A 19,422-nucleotide genomic window follows, 5' to 3' on the forward strand; every position below is an offset into this window, starting at 1 on the left:
GTAGCGATGGATAAATCCGAGACTTGCCGAGTCGCCGAGGCACGTTTCAGAATCCGAGCCCGGACTTTTGTCAAATTTCGGAATCAGAGACTATATGATGAAATTTTTAATGTGGAGAATCGTTTATCTGGTCGTGGAAAGATGTAATCTACAATCTTCCTACAATTGCTAAATTTTAAGGCTCATCACTCAAACCTACGACATAACAATATAAAACATATCGCGCTCTTAACGAAAATTCGAGACCCTGAGAAGGCGTCTAAAAATCCGAGACCGTGGTAGAAAAGAAACGAGACTCTGAGACCCTTGAAATTAAAAAAAAAAAAAAAAAGACTCCGAGACTTGCGTAAAAAACTGCGAGATTCCGAGACTTTGCGAAATTTTAATGAGACTTATTGGTAACCATCGCTTATCCTCTAAGGGGGGTGGGGTAACTAGGCTTTAGCTTCACTGAAAATCACACTAATGTGAATCACACCATTTTATTATAAATCCATCTTATTAACATCTAAGTAGCTTTTGTAAAGATTTTAAAAAGTGACACTATAATTGAACAGCGCTGGTAAGTAATTCCATGTTCGTCTTGATTTCTCTGTAAAGGGTTCAAGCATACACTTTGACTTGCTTCCCTCGCTTGTTTTTCTCTGTCATCGCCGTCTGATTGGTGCTCCGCCCACCTATGTACGTGTCCACCACCTTAATCTCCTCCAGCTTGAATGGGTCCATCTTATGCGGGTTGTCTGATATGATGAGCAGATCGGCTTTCTTGGTAACTTCAAGACTTCCCAATTCCTTCTCCTTTCTCAACTGCCACGCTACAATTACAAAATAAGGTAGATTGTTGTGGCACGCAAATGGGAACAGGGCTTTCGAACTATTGTGAATGTAGCTTTGCTCAGCCGCTCCAGAGTTGAATAGAATAAAAAAAGACAAGGTACCCCCAATAGCAAGGTGTCCCCAATAGCAAGATGTCCCCAATAGCAAGATGTCCCCCATAGCAAGATGTCCCCAATAGCAAGATGTCCCCAATAGCAAGATGTCCCCAATAGCAAGATGTCCCCAATAGCAAGATGTCCCCAATAGCAAGGTGTCCCCAATAGCAAGATGTCCCCAATAGCAAGATGTCCCCAATAGCAAGATGTCCCCAATAGCAAGGTGTCCCCAATAGCAAGATGTCCCCAATAGCAAGGTGTCCCCAATAGCAAGATGTCCCCAATAGCAAGATGTCCCCAATAGCAAGGTGTCCCCAATAGCAAGATGTCCCCAATAGCAAGATGTCCCCAATAGCAAGATGTCCCCAATAGCAAGGTGTCCCCAATAGCAAGATGTCCCCAATAGCAAGATGTCCCCAATAGCAAGGTGTCCCCAATAGCAAGATGTCCCCAATAGCAAGATGTCCCCAGTAGCAAGATGTCCCCAATAGCAAGATGTCCCCAATAGCAAGATGTCCCCAATAGCAAGATGTCCCCAATAGCAAGATGTCCCCAATAGCAAGATGTCCCCAATAGCAAGATGTCCCCAATAGCAAGGTGTCCCTAATAGCAAGATGTCTCCAATAGCAAGATGTCCCCAATAGCAAGGTGTCCCCAATAGCAAGATGTCCCCAATAGCAAGATGTCCCCAGTAGCAAGATGTCCCCAATAGCAAGATGTCCCCAATAGCAAGATGTCCCCAATAGCAAGATGTCCCCAATAGCAAGATGTCCCCAATAGCAAGGTGTCCCTAATAGCAAGATGTCCCCAATAGCAAGATGTCCCCAATAGCAAGGTGTCCCCAATAGCAAGGTGTCCCCAATAGCAAGATGTCCCCAATAGCAAGGTGTCCCCAATAGCGAGGTGTCCCCAATAGCAAGATGTCCCCAATAGCAAGGTGTCCCTAATAGCAAGATGTCCCCAATAGCAAGATGTCCCCAATAGCAAGGTGTCCAGGGTCATAGCCAGGGGGTGGCTCAGCCCACCCCCCCCCCCCCAACATACAGTAAATGTATGAGACATTATCTAAATTACAGAAGAAAATGTCTTGAAAGGGCCTTATGCCCCCCTCCTGTGTTTAAAATCCTGGCTATGCCGCTGATTCCCCAATAACTAGGTGTCCCCCGAAACAAGGTGTCCTCAATAACCAGGCGTCCACAATACCAAGGTGTCCTTAATAGCAAGATGTCCACAGCACAAGACGTCCCCAATAACGAGGTGTCCCCAACGGCAAGGTGTCAATAGATCAGGTTTCTATTGTAACTAACCTGCATTAATGGTATAAGCCTTCAAAGCCTCGTTAAGAGTGGCCTTATACTCCTCTCCGTACACAGTCTTAGGGTCATCCCGCTGGGTTCGGGTCACGGCAGTCTTGATGTTTGCAAAGGGACGGGCGTGGCCGGGGTAGGTGGGGTGATCCTGGTGGATGGTCCACTTGGCCCCGTGCTCTGTAGCCACGGATATAGGAGTCCAGCGGTTTGTTCGCTCTGGCCCCAGGATGTCGTTGGTGTATGATGTCGCGTAGTAGTAGAGATGGTCCACAAAGAAGGACATCGCAATATTGAGCTTGGCTGCGCGCGCAATCTGCTCTGGTGTCATCAGCCCGCAATGCTCAATTCGATGGCGCACGTCCGTGGGAGTCTTGCAATCTTTCATCACCTAGGGGATGGTCACAAATGTCGTTACACCTCTTAATAGGAGGGGGCCCTTAGATAAAAAAAAAGGTGTTGCGTTTCCAGGGGGGTAGCATATTATCTGGTCATTATGAGCTTTAATATGAATATATAATATAAATTTGCCAATATAAATAAAATGACGAAATGCATATTGTTCATTGTATGGCTGGAGGGCTTGTGGGGCTGCACCATTATAAGAGAGACATACATACTTTATAAAGAGCTCGTTCTCGTGTCCCCACTCCCTAGAAATCCTGGATCCGCCCCAGTTGTAACAATGAACCCCCCTTCAAGTCCCCCATTCTCCAAGCTATAATTTTCCATGTAAAAAAGGACCCGCCGAGTGAGCCTCCAACCTTTTCATAGGCGTCTACAACTTCCTGGCACGTACGATCGCCGTGCGCATGCGTAGCTACTTGAATGTTTCTCTCATGGTAGTAGCGTACGATCTTGTACAAGTTCTCGGGTGTGTGAAGGACGAGACCATTCGAGGGGGGTGGGGGGAACGACAATATCTGACAAGGAAATGAGATTACAAGATTAGAAACATCATTGAAGCAGTTATCATGAGCATCACCGTCATCACCATCACCACCATCATCATCACGTACCACTATCACTACCATCACCATCACGTACCACAATCACCATCACCACCACCACAATTTCCATCAACATCATCATCATCATCATCAACATCACCCCACCATGACCATGACCATGAACTATCAACATCACCATCACCATCACAATCACCATCACCACCACCATCACCACCATCATCATCACGTACCACCATCACCATCACCACCATCATCATCATCACCATCACCTACCCTGATAATTAACATCAAATTGCATTAATTATTATTCCCATTATCTATCTATCAACATCAAATTGCATTAATTATTATTCCCATTATCTATAAGAAGCTTGTTTACCTTAGTCATCTCAGTGTCCAAGTATGGATCGACTAAGCCCGCTGTACCACAATGCGTCGAGCCGTCGGCAATGAGCTTGATCCCAGCTTCCCACAACATCTCAGTCGGCTCTGCTATCGGCTTGGTCGTACCAACATCGGATATCTCCCCTACCAGATTGTACAACCCAAGTCTTATGGGGCAATCCTTATTCTTGGACATCTTGACCACGATCTCATCGACCGGTGGGTTGGGCGTGTACCCGAGCTCAGTGACGGTAGTAAAGCCGTACGATGCATACGCCTTCCACTGGTCTATTAAAAGTTTCGTCGGGTCGGCGTCAGGGGATTTAGGCACATGTGATATCAAGTTAAGAATAGCGCCAGACTCCCAGACCTCCCCCGACAGTGAGCCGTCTTCCTCGTGGCCGTAAACGGCGTCGCTGCTATCCTGAACAGAGCTATCTATTCCAGACACCTAGGATGATGAAATTTATATAGCCTTGAGAACATGTCGGTCAGCCACTCCTCTGTGTATTGTTTATTACTGAAAATATATCGGTTTATTTGCAATAAACGTCGGTATTGTTTGGGAGCATAAAATGACAGCGTCATTTGCCTACTTTAATGTGCTGATTATTTGACGTCGATATTCTCAATTTTAGAAGATAAAAAGGGGCGGATCCAGCATTTCTTAAAGGGTGGAGGCGGAATTGTTATAGGCGAACTTACATAAAAAAAACACACCGAATTAGTAAAAAACAGCCCTTTATAGCTATCGCTACCGAGAGGGACTGGTACAGAAAAATAATGTTCGAAACCGAGGCTCTGTGCTAGGATCAGGGTCGACTTTTATGTTTTTTATGGACTTATAATGTCCAGAAAAAAAGCCACCTATACCAGTTTTTCAACTTGTTTCCCCTAGAAAAAAAGATTTAAGGCTGTTGGAAACATTCCGAAATTCAACTTAAATACTACCGGCCTTTAAATGTCTTTACAATGTCATTTAAGAATTCTTTAATGTTACATTTAAGTACATTTAAGTGACTTAAAGAATTCCTTAAATGATAACATCAAAAAAACTTCTAGATCTAGTTAGAAACGACTCTGAAGGCTGAAGTTGTGATGCCTGTCATATCATGACAGCTCCGATTTAAGTTGATCTCTTATTGCATTAAAGTATCACCGAGCATATTCAAATGTTGTCCTGAAGAGGTCTTGCAAAAACGTTTTAGTGAGACTATTCTAGAACTGAGACTATTCTAGAAAGTAACAATATAGATCAATTATAGAGCTTGACGGACTATGTCGGACCTGCCTGAGGCTGTTCTGCGCAATAAACAATCTCTTACCTCAAATGCTTTAAGGTTGCACCAAGCAGCGTGTCCGTTCTGCGCTATAATCAACACAGGGATGTCTGCAGAGAATTCCTTAGCGATGAACTTCGCGTCCAAGGCTGGCAAATCACGAATCAGCTCTGGGTCCCAGCCAAAGGTCACACCCCAACCGAGCGGACTCTGCGATGGATCAACAGCGTTTATTCCTTTCATGATACGAGCTTTGACCTCGGCATAGGAGAAGCATTCATAGCCACTGATGCTAGGAAGGCAACTGAAAAGTGCTGCCATAATTGCATGTTGATGAGGCTCGATAAACCCGGGGAACATCGTCTTGCCTTCGAGATCAATTACTGTTGTGCTTGGTCCAGAAAACTTGAAGACGTCGTCTTTGCGTCCAACAGCAAGGATCGTGGCGCCTTTGACAGCCACAGCCTCACATTCAGGCTTCGCATCGTCCATCGTGAAGATATTACCTCCGGTGAAGATGGTATCTGCAAACTCCTTTTGGGACATTTTGGCGAATGCGAGAAAGCTGGAATCACAAAACTGTACTTGTCGCTGCTGAGCGCCGAGTGGCAAACTAGGAGTGCCCGGCCTCCTTTAAGAGAGGCAGAGGGGAGGAGCCACTTTGATTGACAGCAAGTTGTGTCAAAATGCTGATTGGATGAATATGGTGCCAATCAAAATAATCATAGTCAATAATCTGCACAAACACGCCTTTATTCTTCATGATGCTGTTCTTCTATTGGGACTCCTAGACGTCTGTTTGTCACGCAATACAATTTTGAAATATTTAATTACACGGAGTAAGAAAAACATACTATTTTTTTTTTGCCTGGAGTGAATGAAACATTTAAATGTGTTTTGTTTAGTTAGCCAACTCACTAAGTAGCTTAACCGTTTAGCTGAGGAATTTTAAAACGGGGGAAGTGTAGAAAAAAGGGTTGACCTCTAAATACTTTTAAAATAGTTGGAATGCTGATAATAATGATAGTATTTCCCAACTGATGACAAGATAGCATCTCAAGACCAAAGGGTGGTAGGAACAGGGTTTTTTAAGCTAAACGACGCGCGCTCAGTGTAGAAAACCCATAAAAATGCTACTGCCCCGACCCGCGCTAGCCGAGACATGCAGTGTTCGCGCGCGCCACGGGGTAGTAACTCGGATTACGCAACGTAACTTGACCGGGTTTTCTAATTAAATTCGGAGAGCGCATCGCAAGGCACATTTTATCCAAATTAGAGCGAAACTCGTGGTTTATGATAAGACCTGTGAAGCTTGGCAGCAAGCGTGTATTAGGTTATCAAGGAATCCGTAGCTCCTGCTTAACGTTTATGTAAACAGGTTCTAATAGGTCACGATCTGCGCCTGAGGGAAGTATCCCGTGTTCTCATTGACTAAACCTTTATCTAAACAAAGATTAGATGTCAAGAGTAAAGCTACCAAAAAACGTGCCGTTAGCTAGAATATATAACTAGCGACTGTGTAGGCTCCATATATTATACTTGATTTATATAATATATATCTCCTCTAACTTTCTCACTGGTCTTGGCTAGGGAGAGGCTCTAGATAACGCTTGCTGCCTGCTCTTGTATTAAGATTATCCGGGGTATCGGCCCCGTTAATCCGATCCACAATCTCATGCGTAGACGGGTTTACTCTTTGGGTTGCCCCTACTCGCTGAGATCGAGGGGATCATGTTGCACAAAACCTGTAAGAACAGGTTGGTTTAGATACTTCATTACTGTTAAGTATACCCGAATTGGTAATGTAATGTAATACGTCGTACAATTTTTATATTTGTGCTTGCTTTATGTAGTCAATAATTCAGACCCTTCCTGTTCGTTAGAAAACTTACCAATCGATGTAATGATAATTGCGCTTCGCGAGAATTATGGGCCAACGCTCGATTATGGACGCATCCTTCTAAAAGATGGAAAACAGACCCCAACCGAAAACGTCGACGATTAGGCTATTAGCTTGATGTTATTAGAAAATTGTGCTTACAGCTTCAGAGATTAGCTGAAATATTTTGTAAGAGTTTTGAGACCGTGAACTAAAAAAAATATCAAGAAAAAAAAGCCCCTAAGACATTATCATGATTGAATCAATCTTCAAAACGACACAAAGGAGTTATCAGAAGAAATTGTGTCCTCTATATATAACCTCAGAGAATTTTGCCGTAGCAGGCAAAAACCCAAGCCCGAAACGCTTTGCAAATCAAGGCATGGCCCCTATAGCGTACACAATCTAAGCTATCTACGGCTGAAGCCTTGTCCGTGACGAGGTCAGAACATGTTTGAACTAATAACGCTTTTACAATTATGTATCCGAAAGCTATGGTCCAAAAACATATTGGGAGGAATTTACAGTTTTCAAGATTTAAATATCAAAACTAAAAAAGTTTTGTATTTGAAAGAGGAAGTCAATTAAAATGGTTTCGGCTAAAGTGACACTTGTGAGAAGATTGCGCAATTAGGAATCGGTGATCTAGATCGTTGTGTGGATGATGTGACTTGTTTATCATGATTAAATACCGGAAGCGGATGTAGGCTGACTGGTAGGGTCAATGATCCTACGAATGCGCGCACTCACTTCACGTAAAGCGTTCTTGTAAGCCAGGTCGTTTCGAATCCACTCTGTAATCTTTTTTTCAATGGCGACGTTTATATTCAAGTCTTGGTGCGAGGAGTCGGTCAGGTCAGCGGTGGAGGAGTTAAAGATCAACTACCTAGAAACCAAGCAGGCTCTTCTGCTAGTAAGCGAGGAGGACCTGAAAGGCCTCACATTTACGCTGGGGCAGCGAAAGCTACTAATGAAGGCGCTAACGGACCTACAAGAGAGGCCCCCAAGCGTCAATTACTACCACGTGTTTGGCGAAAGACTATGGCCTCGAGGAGGTGCTAAAGAAAATGGGAGGTGGGGACCTCGACAACCCACTCCTTTCACTCGGCGGCCTCGAAGGCAGCTCCGAGAAGGCACCAACAGATCCTATTATGGGCATGGATGAGAACCCTCAGGTCTATCTTGGCGCGGCGAAATCGGGAGGTGAGAAAGCCTTATTAATCCCAGACTTTGTGTTCAACTCGGGGGTTACTGATGAATACGAAGAAGAACAGGGATAGGGAACGGGGCAGGCCCTAGAGTGGTTATCAGGGCGGGAAAGCAAAAGCCTAACTTGGAGAACATTTCTCTTTCCATGTGGGTGGCGGCGAATGCCAGAATTCTCCACACCCTGCTCAAAAAGGGGAAACTGTCAAGCACTTCACAAGTTTCGGATTTCTTGGCGTGTACAATCAAAATGGCCGAGCTATTAGAAGCTCACACGTTGCAATCTGTACTCCTATATGACAACGAGTATAGCAAACTGCAGCATGCTTTTGGGTACAGGTGGGGCAGTGATTCCCAGCATCTTTACACGCGTTTTCTAGTAAGACGTCGCACTCGGAATACCACTATTACTAACGCGCCCAGAGATCATCTATCAAGGCTAACCAGAGCAACCATCACGCGGCGGCAACTCCTATCTGCAAGCAGTATAATTCAATGACAGATTGTCACTAATCCTCGGCGACCCAGGGCGTACTGAGCGGAAACGAGCGCTGAGCGTAACGACGCCAGACGAGCGCCGCGGGGGGAGAAAGAAGGAGAAAGAAGACAGGGGAAAAAGACGCTCTTGCGCGAGTACAAACTGGCAGCTGTAAATATGATGAGCAAGGCTATCAACCACTCCTGATAACCTGCAACTCCTTGTGGGTTTTGGGGGATCCGCGCTGGTTTTAATAATAAAGACCAAGATACCCCCAATAAGTTGTAGTGTATTTTAGTGGATGATAGACTTGTTTATCATGATTAAATGACATGGTGATGTGGACGACGCAGGCTGTTTGTTACGTCAATTGTACGTCTGAGAAACGGTCTGCCTCCAAACATCACCCTCTCTGCGAAATTCAGTTTACCCACTAGGGATTTTGGCCGTGACGGCTGTTAATCGGTACTTCCGAGTAGTACGCACGATTATCGATTTTTGTTCGCACCATTGCGTACAAAACTCTTTATTTGTGAAACTTGGGCGTTGGCTTTAGTCGCACCTGTCCAGTATCTGGCTAGTGGCGAGAGAGATATTTTCATCCCTGGCAAATGCATCTGTTTTAAACATTCAAGACATTTAAACTTTTCTACACTTTTTTTAATATTTGTGCCCCGGTGTGTATCATAATCGTTTGCTATTACAAGTTTTTCCAGACAATCCGTAGTCATCAAATCCAAGTCATTAGCATGGAAGAAAACAATAATTCCTTGTCTGGACCAAACATCCAGGTAATCAAAGTCACGCGTACTTCTCTTCTTGACTGTCGTGGGATTCATGCTATGCTGGACGTTTGAATTGGTAGTCGATCTCATTGACATGGTGCGTGGCACACTTTCCTTCCCTCTAGAACTCTACTTAAGGGGAGATTCCTATCAAAGAAGTCCCAAATTTGGGGTTTATATTTAAAAAGTGACTATTTCACTACTATTCCTTTCTCGGAGTCCTTTCGTCGGTTATCAATCCTTTTATATACGGCGTCTTGAATCCTATGTTCCGAGAAGAGTACAAGAAGATTCTTAGAATAAAGTGTAGTGGAACATAGAACTAATACAATGCTTAAACATTCATGGTCGGAATAGAGGGGTGAACGCTAATGATTTGGTTGTTCCGAAAGCAGGAGATAAATGCGGAATAACACCCAGCCAAATATCATGCATACCGTTGGGGTTCCTGTGGCAGGTTAGAGTTGTCCATGAATTCGCCCAAGACCTTTGCTTCGTCACGGTTCATCTTCGAACAGAAGAAACCTAGTATGTCGGGAACTAGGGGCTGTAACCACTGTTCGTGGTCTAGGTTGTAACTACGGTTCACAGATGGACCATCTAGGTGAGATAGAAGAGAAAAAAAAGGAATTTTAGAATATACCATCTCGTGCTCAAAACATCAGCGTAACCAACTCTTCACAGCGACAGGACACATTTCATTCAATGGAAAAGTCTCACCCTTTATAGTCTCACGTTTTGTAGAGAGATCCATCGTGGATAACGAAGCATTGTTTCTGATTTCCATGAGATGTAAAGCAACTAATTTATGTCTTATTCAATCGACTAAGTTACATCGAGCTCTCGCTAACTCCATTCAGATTTTAAATCACTTTAAAACAGTAACACAGAGTTTAAATCAGTAACAAGTAACGAGATTAGTAACGGGTCAAACACAAAAAGATGTGTTTGCTACAGGTTTGATTTGGCTGTGTTTAATAATAAGATCACCAGGCCAGGTTTTAGATTTTCTCTTTTAAGTCTAGACATTGTATTCCTTTCCCCCCACCCCCCCCCCCCCCCCCCCCCCCCCCCCTTCCTCTTTTTTAGAATGCTGGAATGCTGTCCCGGGTATTACCCATTCGAGTATAAGATTCTCAAATGCATAACTGTGGACATTTTGGTAATAAATGATAACAGAGAAAGTGTGTTTTTTGTGCTGGTGCTCCGTAACACCAAGAAAAGAAAATGTACTTCTTTAGATAAAAATAATGAAATAGAATAATCTAGACGTTTGAAATTTAGTTTTTGACTAAGTATTGGGGATCGAGAATGTTTCTCACTCAAATTAATGTTCACAGCTGGTTTCCAAATGATCGCACTCGATTCACACGATTGCAGCTGATTTGACCTTATGATCGCAAGCGATCGCCAAGTGGTTTACATATGGATCGCACTTGATCGCAGGCGATCGTTTACGAGTTTATATGTAAACTAACCCTGCGATCGAGTGCGATCGAGTGCGATCATATTGAAAACAGCTTTTAGCTTACGAGGATAAACAGATAAAACCTGTTCGACGTAATATCGTCATCAATGAACTTTACCATCATCGCCAAACATTATTACAACTTTCAAAACCGAGGGGTTTTCTAAAAAGTTCGGGGTTAATTTCACTACGGCTCTGTTAATCTGTTAGGAATGTGGATGCTTTAGGAGAGGCAAAGCAACGCGAACGTCTTATACAACGATTTTGAAGGATACTAACTTAATAAAGGGATAACAAAAAATATCCTAAAACGACTGCAACAACGATCATCTTGTGTAGCAAGATAACAAATTTTACCATTTTGCTCCAGATTTTAGTGTCATTTGGAGGTATTGTTTGTTTTCTTACATCAAGAATAGAATAAAATTCCTGCATTAGCTTTTGTATTGACGAAAACAATCAAAAGGGGCCTCCTGAATTATTAACAGACAATTTGAAAAACCAATTGCAAATATAGAGAGCGCAACACTTAGAAAGGAGTCATTACGAGAGGTCTACACCAAGATGGTGTATCTCGCTATACTGGCTTCCACCACCATTCTCCTTTGTGGAATTTTCCTTCACCCGGCCGCACAACAGTGCTTTCAGTACTCTGAGCCCAACACGGCTTTAGTAGACTCAGCGTACAAGACCATTGACGTAGCGAACCTCGGCGATTGCAACCTCAAGTGTGATGAAGATGAGAAGTGTCTCAGCGTCAACTACTGGAAGGGAGAAAGGAAGTGTGATTTGAATAACGCGACCAAGGCCATGTACCCAGAGCGAGAGAAGAAAGACAGGACCGCCATCTACGCCAACATTCGCGAGGGTAGGTAGCTATAACTGATAAACATGCCCCAATAACACCACACTGTCACGAATATAGCTGGTGATGATACAGATGTTTCTACAAGTCTGAGGAACTCGAAGGGGACGATAAAAAGGCCTGCCACTCGGGCTATTTATTCAGAGATTTATGCATTTTGATGTTTATGAATATTATTAAACTAATCTGTAAAATATTAGAGGTTGAGCAAACAAATTATACCTTGAATATTTTCTTTAATATCTACTGTAAATATTTAAATGTGACGGGCTTTAAGCGTCCAACGATGATCCACCTTTTACTCACTTGTGATCTTGGATGCAATGTCATTCAGCGACCAACGATTGATCTTGGGTGTAATGTCATTCTTGTTCCTTCAAATAGCTTCTTTTGAGTTGAGGACCCTCCTTAGGCTAGGAATGGATTTTAAGAGACTTTGAAACATCGATATATCACATCTATTACATAGTGAGCATGATTATCTGCGCCTGTTTAGATATTTATGTGCTATGTCTCATCCAATTTATTAAGAGGAGTTTGCCCCAAGAGACAAATGTCCCATCTAGGGAAGGGTGCTCACATTCAGTTATATTACATGTATCTCTATTTTCATAGGGGCGAAAAAATAACAGTGACAAAAGAGTACCGAAAATGATATCAAACATTCAGTCACCTATTTTAAAACGTTTTCAGTTTTGTTAATAATTGATTGCACATGAAACAAACACAAATTCTTGGTTCTGATCTAAAGACAAAAGCGATGAACCATGCAAAAACTATTGAAATAACATTGCAACGGAAATATCTGAACACTTTTCGCGTCGTTAAGACGAAAGAGTCGCAGAACAGGTAACAAGATTAGATCTCATAAAACAGACATTTCGTAATGTTCAATACAAAGACATACCGGAGGAATTACCTTCTCTATTCAAAACAAATAAAAATTCATTGGAATGCATCAACCCCGGCGCGAATGCAACACCAAAAAATAGTACAGGATCATACAGGATATTATGAGTTAGTAAAATTAAAATAACGAGATAATTATTTTTATCTAAATTTAGTTGATACCATAGGACAATAGTGGATGGGTGAAAAGAATGTCAAGACACTCAGCACTCAAAGTAAAAGCTGACAAATAAAAAGCAGATCACAGGCGATAATATGTTTTTTGAAGAACTGGAGGCGGTATCAGGTCAGCAAAGCTGCACAATTGTTTTTCACAATTTTATGAGATAAAGCTAACCTATTTATGAATATTTCTTCTTGTTTTCAATTTTCTCTTCCTAGTTCCCCAAGTAGGCGAATAGTCTATAACAGGACGGACTAAAGATTTATCACCCATTTTACGCTAAATGTACACATTACGATTAAAACCTGTTTTTTTGTTAAAGTTCGCAGAATATTATCAAACGATCAGATATTGATGGTTTTAATAAAGTACGAAGCTAGACCTACCAAACGGTATACAACTTTATTAAGCAAATTTTCGCCATTTTGCCGCAATTTGACTTGGAAGCTGCCAGTTTTGCCAATTTTCTCATGTCCACAGCCTAACTTCCAATAAATGGCCCTGGCGGTAAGGAGGTTTACTGGGGCAAATCACTTTCAAGATGACCACAGGGAACAATGAAAAGCTATCATCGTGCCTATTTTTTTCCGAGTTTTGATGCAATGTCCAAAATTCCTTAATAACTTCCGTTACCTCAATTAACATATATTTTTCAGGCAGTAAGTTTGGGCGATATATGATATTAGTAAGCCCAATCTGAAGCCCATGGTCGGTTCTTTATCCAATCAAGTATTTTTTCATGAGAATTCAAAACTTTGAGAAGTTACCATTTTAAAAATAATGTCAAATTGGAGCGTAGAGATAAGAGCGTAACCTCCGTTACCACATTTTTTCCAAGATCAAAAATAATCAGTGGATTGTGAACTTTAAAGGTTTTACAACTGACTGGTGTGAACGCAATACAATATAGATATTTCTGCTAAGCGTGAATTCGAAGATGTCACAGCAACAGATTGTTTAAAAAATAACCTCCGTTACCCTGTGTTACCGCATAACCTCCGCTTCTGGTCAAACAAGTCAGCTTTTCTTCACCTCAGTGGAATGTTTAGAGCCTACAAATATATTTTAAACATTAGTTTGAGTTCTTTGGGCTCTTTTCGGTTAGTTCGAGGCTCATTTGCATTCAGCAAAATGCTCTTTTAGTCAAATATAGTACTTTCATTGAGGTCGAGTTTACTGCACGCAAATCACACTCGCAATTACATTTCTAGATAATAGAATCGGAAGTGTAATAGTAGAAATGCATTTCATAGATTTTCAGTAGAAGATACCTGCATTTTGGCTTTATGCGATCGTAACTAAAATTTGTAACGGAGGTTACGAAAAGATGAAAACACAAAATAACGTGTCTATCTCCTTACAGAGGAGATTTTGAGCTCTTTATTAGGATAAAGTTCCTAATCTCTAATCTAGTTATGCCGCGCAACAATGTATCAGCGCACACTTATATTTTTCCATTGGCGAAATCGTTAGTTTTGCTCAGTTCTATGTGCAAGTTAGGTATCGACTCAAAACTCTGCAAAAGAGAAACCTTAACAAAGCACTGCAAATTAATAAAAAAAAAATCGAAGTATCCGAATCAATAAAGTTATTCCTTACTTATGGGAAACTTCATTTTTTTTTTTAAATGTTTAATGATCAGTAACGCAAGAAGTAACGGAGGTGACTTTTACCCAAGTATGATAATTTATGTACTTTTATTCACTTTCTTGTCCTTCTTTTAAAGCGGAATTTATAAGATAGATACCGAAGTGCCTAGCATGTGGCTTCTAAGGCAGATTTCTATGTTCTCTTCTAGGTTTGTTTGCGTTTTTATTATTTCCAGCCAGTCAGTTGACTGGTCAGCGAATACTTCCTACAATGAACTCTTAGTAGTTTATATTTCCAATCATTTAATGTTTTATTTTTCTTTCAATAGCTATATAGTTGAAATAAGTACAAAAGTCTCTCTTCGAAAGATTGCAATAGTTAGTTTTTCTATTATTTAGTGTAATGGCATTCTACCAGAAACCTCCGTTACCATGTGAGTTACTTCAAAACATCTTCTTATATTCTTATAGTAATTGTACCATACCTTTTCTTAAAACAGATTTGCCAAAGGTTATAAAAGACGGGATTCATAAAACATTTGGTCCCAATTACAGAAGTTAACAAGAGTTTCTTGATGATTTTTGGATAAATTCAGCTATCAGAAACGATAGAAAAAACAAGAATCTTGATAATTTAAATTTGTTTTTCCCTTTTGCTACATATTGAGCCAATTATACCTTTGGAAATGCATGTCTCGTATGCCAAAAAGCGGTTTTGGTAAAATTTGAGAAATGTTAAATGTGGTTTCAATGTTTCAAAAAATGAACTTAAGATTAAAATAGTAGTTATAAAACAACCTTATATATCTTTTTTTGTTTTCACTATTACATGCTACTTTTTTCGGGTCCTATATACTGAATATTTTTACTTTAATTTAAGACACAAACAAACAAACATTCAAAAAAGCTTGTGATTACCTTTTCCCAATTTTCCACCCCTCAATGTGTACTTAGCGTGTTTGTGCTGGGAAACCTCCTCGATGGGAGTTCCATCGAGATTGAGAAGTGGTTGCAAAGGTTTATTGCATTTTATAGAACATACATTTCGCCTTAGACGGATTTACTGTAACAAGCATTTTCGAAGACTACTCTTTAAAGTCGTTTCCAATCAACTTTCAATCAACGTTTCCAATCAACTTAGGTGATCAACTTGATCACCTAAGATTGGATAGCTAGCTCTTGTGGTATATATGTGCACCCTCTTGCAGGCGAAAGATCGATTGCTGTAGCTGGAAACTGCGCCGATGTGCTGAGAGCCGGCGGAAAGAGCGGTGTGCACGAAGTGAAGCAATCAGAGGACATCGATACGTTCAAGGTGAGGAACAGAGCGATGTGTACACAGCGAGACCATCAGGGTGAGGAACCGAGCGGTGTGTACACAGGGAGACCATCAGGGTGAGGAGCAGAGCGGTGTATGCACAGGGAGACCATCAGGGTAAGGAACGGAGTGGTGTGTACACAGGGAGACCATCAGGGTGAGGAACAGAGCGGTGTGTACACAGGGAGACCATCAGGGTGAGGAAAAGAGCGGTGTATGCACAGGGAGACCATCAGGGTGAGGAACAGAGCGGTGTATGCACAGGGAGACCATCAGGGTAAGGGAAAGGAGTGGTGTGTACACAGGGAGACCATCAGGGTAAGGAAAGAGAGCGTTGGGTACACAGGGAGACCTTCAGGGTAAGTAAAGAGAGCGGTGGGTTCACAGGGAGACCATCAGGGTAAGGGAACAGTGTGGGATGCACACAGGGAGACCGTCAGGGCAAGGGGACAAAGCGATGTGTACACAAGGAGACCATCAGGGTAAGTAAAGAGAGCGGCATGTACACAGGGAGACCATCAGGGTGAGGGAACAGAGCGCTGTGTACACATGGAGACCACCAGGGCAAGGGGACAGAACGGTGTGTACACAGGGAGACCACCAGGATAAGGGGACAGAGCAGTTCTTACACAGGTTTGACCACCAAGATGAGGGGACAGAGTGGATTTTACACAGGAAGCCACCAGGGTAAGGAAACAGGGTTTTGTTTACATGGAGACGTTGAGATTGTGAAGATTCTTGTTCCTAGGTGTACTGTGACCAGACCACAGATGGCGGGGGATGGACCGTGTTCCAGAGAAGACAAGACGGGTCCGAAGACTTCTACCGTGGATGGGCCGATTACAAGTCGGGTTTCGGTAACCTGACGGGAGAGTTCTGGCTTGGTCTTGACAAGATCTTTGCCCTGACCCATCAAACTGAGAACACACTCCGTGTTGACTTGATGGACTGGGCTAACAACACCAGATTCGCCGAGTACGAGGAGTTTGCCGTGATGGGAGAGAGCGATTTATACAAGCTGGCGGTGGGAGACTACACAGGTAAGCTAATAATGCTTCCGCTCTTTTTCGCGTAAGATTTGGCGAAAAAAATCGTGATGATTAAATATTGCACATTTTGTACTCGGCTTTCAAGAAAATATAATGCAAGAATTGCGTTTACAATACGTTTTGAAATACATTACAGAGCCGTAGCAGGACACTTAAGATTAGGGGAAGCCCAATACAGCCCCAGTACTGGGGGCACAGCCACGACCCTACTGGTCATTTCCTTGTAATTTTTGAAATATTGGGAGGGGGGCACGTGCCCCCAGTGCCCCACCCCCTGCTACGGATCTGCATTTAAAGGCTCACTAAGGTCATTTTTACTTTAGGAAATGCTGGGGACTCAATGACTTACAGCAATGGGATAGCTTTCAGTACCAAGGACAGGGACAATGACCCACAAAGTTCTAAAAACTGTGTTGTTCTTCACAAGGGTGCGTGGTGGTACCGGAACTGTCATAGTGCAAATCTTAACGGTATGTACCACGGCGGGGGATCATATGCAAATAAAGTAAGCTGGTACGTGTGGCTTGGACATGATTACTCCCTCAAGCGAACCGAGATGAAAACCAGGCCTGCTGGCTTCACGACAGCATAACCAAGCCATCACGCACAGCTCACACCAGAACCGCTTTATTAACCAAGGTGAAAACGCAACCCAAAGCCGTCAAACTCGAACCAACAAGAAAACGCAACCTGAAGCCGTCAAACTCTAATCAACATGAAAACACAACCTGAAGCTGTCAAACTCTAACCAACATGAAAACGCAACCTGAAGCAGTCAAACTCTAATCAACATGAAAACGCAACCTAAAGCTGTCAAGCTGTAACCAACATGAAAACGCAACCTAAAGCCATCAAACTCTAATCAACATGAAAACGCACCCTGAAGCTGTCAAACTCTAACCAACATGAAAACGCAACCTGAAGCCGTCCAACTCTAACCAACACGAAAACGCACCTTGGAGCTGCCAAACTCTAATCAACATGAAAACGCAACCTGAAGCTGTCAAACTCTAACCAACATGAAAACGCAACCTGAAGCTATCAAACTCTAACCAACATGACAACGCAACGTGAAGCTGTCAAATTCTAACCAACATGAAAACGCAACCTGAAACCGTCAAACTCTAATCAACATGAAAACGCAACCTGAAGCCGTCAAACTCTAATCAACATGAAAACGCAACCTAGATCTGTCAAACTCTAACCAACATGAAAACGCATCCTGAAGCCGTCAAACTCTAATCAACATGAAAACGTAACCTGAAGCTGTCAAACTCTAATCAACATGATTTCAAACGCAACCTGAAGCTGTCAAACTCTAATCAACGTGAAAACGCAACCTGAAGCCGTCAAACTCTAATCAACATGAAAACGCACCCTGAAGCTGTCAAACTCTAACCAACACGAAAACGCAACATGAAGCCGTCAAACTCGAACCAATATAAAGACACTCTTAGATTGCACCCCTTAACTTGGAGAAGCTGTCATCTGTCAAAGTGCCGTATCATTTGGCTCTAAGTCACGTCTAGTACGGGAAAGCACCTCACAAAAGAATACGTGGGCTGAAGCTAGTTCAAAGCTGGCATCCATAAAAGAAAACGTTATGGAATTTCTCAATCTCGATCAACTATCGCCGCCATATAGGCAACTTGGACTAAGAAGTCACGTGACGTTTTCAAAATCAAATTCAAGCCAAAAAAAAAAGAAATAGCTAGACCCATTACGTCATAGAGCGACAAAAAACTATGCTTTTGTGTCCAACAAAGCCTGTTTTTCTCTCGCTTGTACCCTTGCTATCGTGTCCTTCACGAGCCCCACCCATCCACCCATAGCGTGTTGCACAGAAATCTGATGATGACGAGGAACTAATATTGAATTTCCTGAAACAATCTCGTTTGAGCGTTACCGAAATAAAGAAATCATGAAATCGGGGGGGGGGGGGGGGGGGGTCTCACAGCCGCGCTCCTACTGGCTTCCTTATCAAGTGAAAAAGAAATGGGGAGCACGGGCCCCACCTATAGGCGTTACGACACTGCTTTTTTATATGTTCCCTTAATCATCCTTACACGATAACACAAGGATCACGGGAGAGCTGCCTCCTCTACGATGCTAACACGGTCACCGCATTCTGCTTTTCGATTAGTCCGCTGCGATATTGCTAATTTATGCACCTTTGTTTAGGAATTACACCGCCTAAGTATGTTCTGAATATGTTTGGAAAAGCTAAAAAATTGCGAACAATGTTTAAGTTGTGTAAGCACGTGTGGCCTAGTTGCTAGCGCGTCGGCCTTTTACTGCTGTGGCCGAGGTTCGAATCGGCTCAAACTGGGGATTTTTTTCCGGGTTCCTGCCCTAACTGGAATTCGCGTCACAAGTGAGTTGACGTTTACACTGGGTACCAGAGTCTCGAGCTTCTGTCGTTTATTATGCCCGTTTGTTTACTTCGCTCCTCTTTGTCAGTAAAGGGCGCAAAGTAAACGAACGAAGCTCAAAAGAATTTGGTACCCAGGGTAGTTGAAGTTATTGTTATTCCATGTTTCCAGTTTCCAGGAGGTGGAGTGGGTGACGATCAATCCCCTCTTTCGACGGGTTTCTAGTACAATACCTTACTTGCATTTAATTTTCGCAATTTCGCTATTTTTTTTAAAAAACCAGGTCACTTTATTTTTGCGATTTTGGGATTTTGAGACAATAAAATCAAGCAAAACAAGTTAATTTAGGATGTACCTTAATCATCATAACTGTAACAAACTTCATCGAAAACATGAGTAGGCTAAATTTAGTTCCAAAAGAATCTATAAATACAGTTCAGAATTGTCCAACTCAACCCCTTACGCTG

At 42.4% G+C, this 19,422-nt stretch overlaps 2 protein-coding genes and 2 long non-coding RNA genes across 4 annotated transcripts; 1 reads left to right on the forward strand and 3 right to left on the reverse strand.

Annotated features, from left to right (window-relative positions):
- Positions 1-466: 466 nt before the first annotated feature.
- On the reverse strand, positions 467-5,490 carry LOC5501300 (putative amidohydrolase YtcJ). Its single transcript, XM_032369639.2, has 5 exons — positions 4,920-5,490; positions 3,590-4,045; positions 3,004-3,162; positions 2,240-2,630; positions 467-815 (listed from the first exon to the last, which is right to left on the reverse strand). The coding sequence occupies exons 1-5, from the start codon at positions 5,418-5,420 to the stop codon at positions 604-606; spliced, it is 1,719 nt and encodes a 572-aa protein (XP_032225530.2). The 5' UTR covers positions 5,421-5,490; the 3' UTR covers positions 467-603.
- Positions 5,491-9,082: 3,592 nt separating this feature from the next.
- LOC116608379 lies at positions 9,083-10,274 on the reverse strand. The gene is made up of 2 exons (XR_004292641.2): positions 9,660-10,274; positions 9,083-9,486 (listed from the first exon to the last, which is right to left on the reverse strand). It is a non-coding gene; the product is annotated as an uncharacterized LOC116608379 (long non-coding RNA).
- A 512-nt stretch (positions 10,275-10,786) lies between these two features.
- Positions 10,787-12,234, reverse strand: LOC125570266. The gene is made up of 2 exons (XR_007312621.1): positions 11,862-12,234; positions 10,787-11,454 (listed from the first exon to the last, which is right to left on the reverse strand). It is a non-coding gene; the product is annotated as an uncharacterized LOC125570266 (long non-coding RNA).
- LOC5501293 (fibrinogen C domain-containing protein 1) lies at positions 11,255-19,225 on the forward strand. Its single transcript, XM_001622557.3, has 4 exons — positions 11,255-11,558; positions 15,425-15,531; positions 16,283-16,574; positions 16,907-19,225. Exons 1-4 carry the CDS (start codon positions 11,255-11,257, stop codon positions 17,173-17,175), a joined length of 972 nt encoding a protein of 323 aa, XP_001622607.2. The 3' UTR covers positions 17,176-19,225.
- The last annotated feature ends 197 nt before the right edge of the window (positions 19,226-19,422 follow it).

Source organism: Nematostella vectensis, chromosome 8, assembly GCF_932526225.1.
Source record: "Nematostella vectensis chromosome 8, jaNemVect1.1, whole genome shotgun sequence".
In the NCBI taxonomy this organism is placed as follows: Eukaryota; Metazoa; Cnidaria; class Anthozoa; order Actiniaria; family Edwardsiidae; genus Nematostella; species Nematostella vectensis.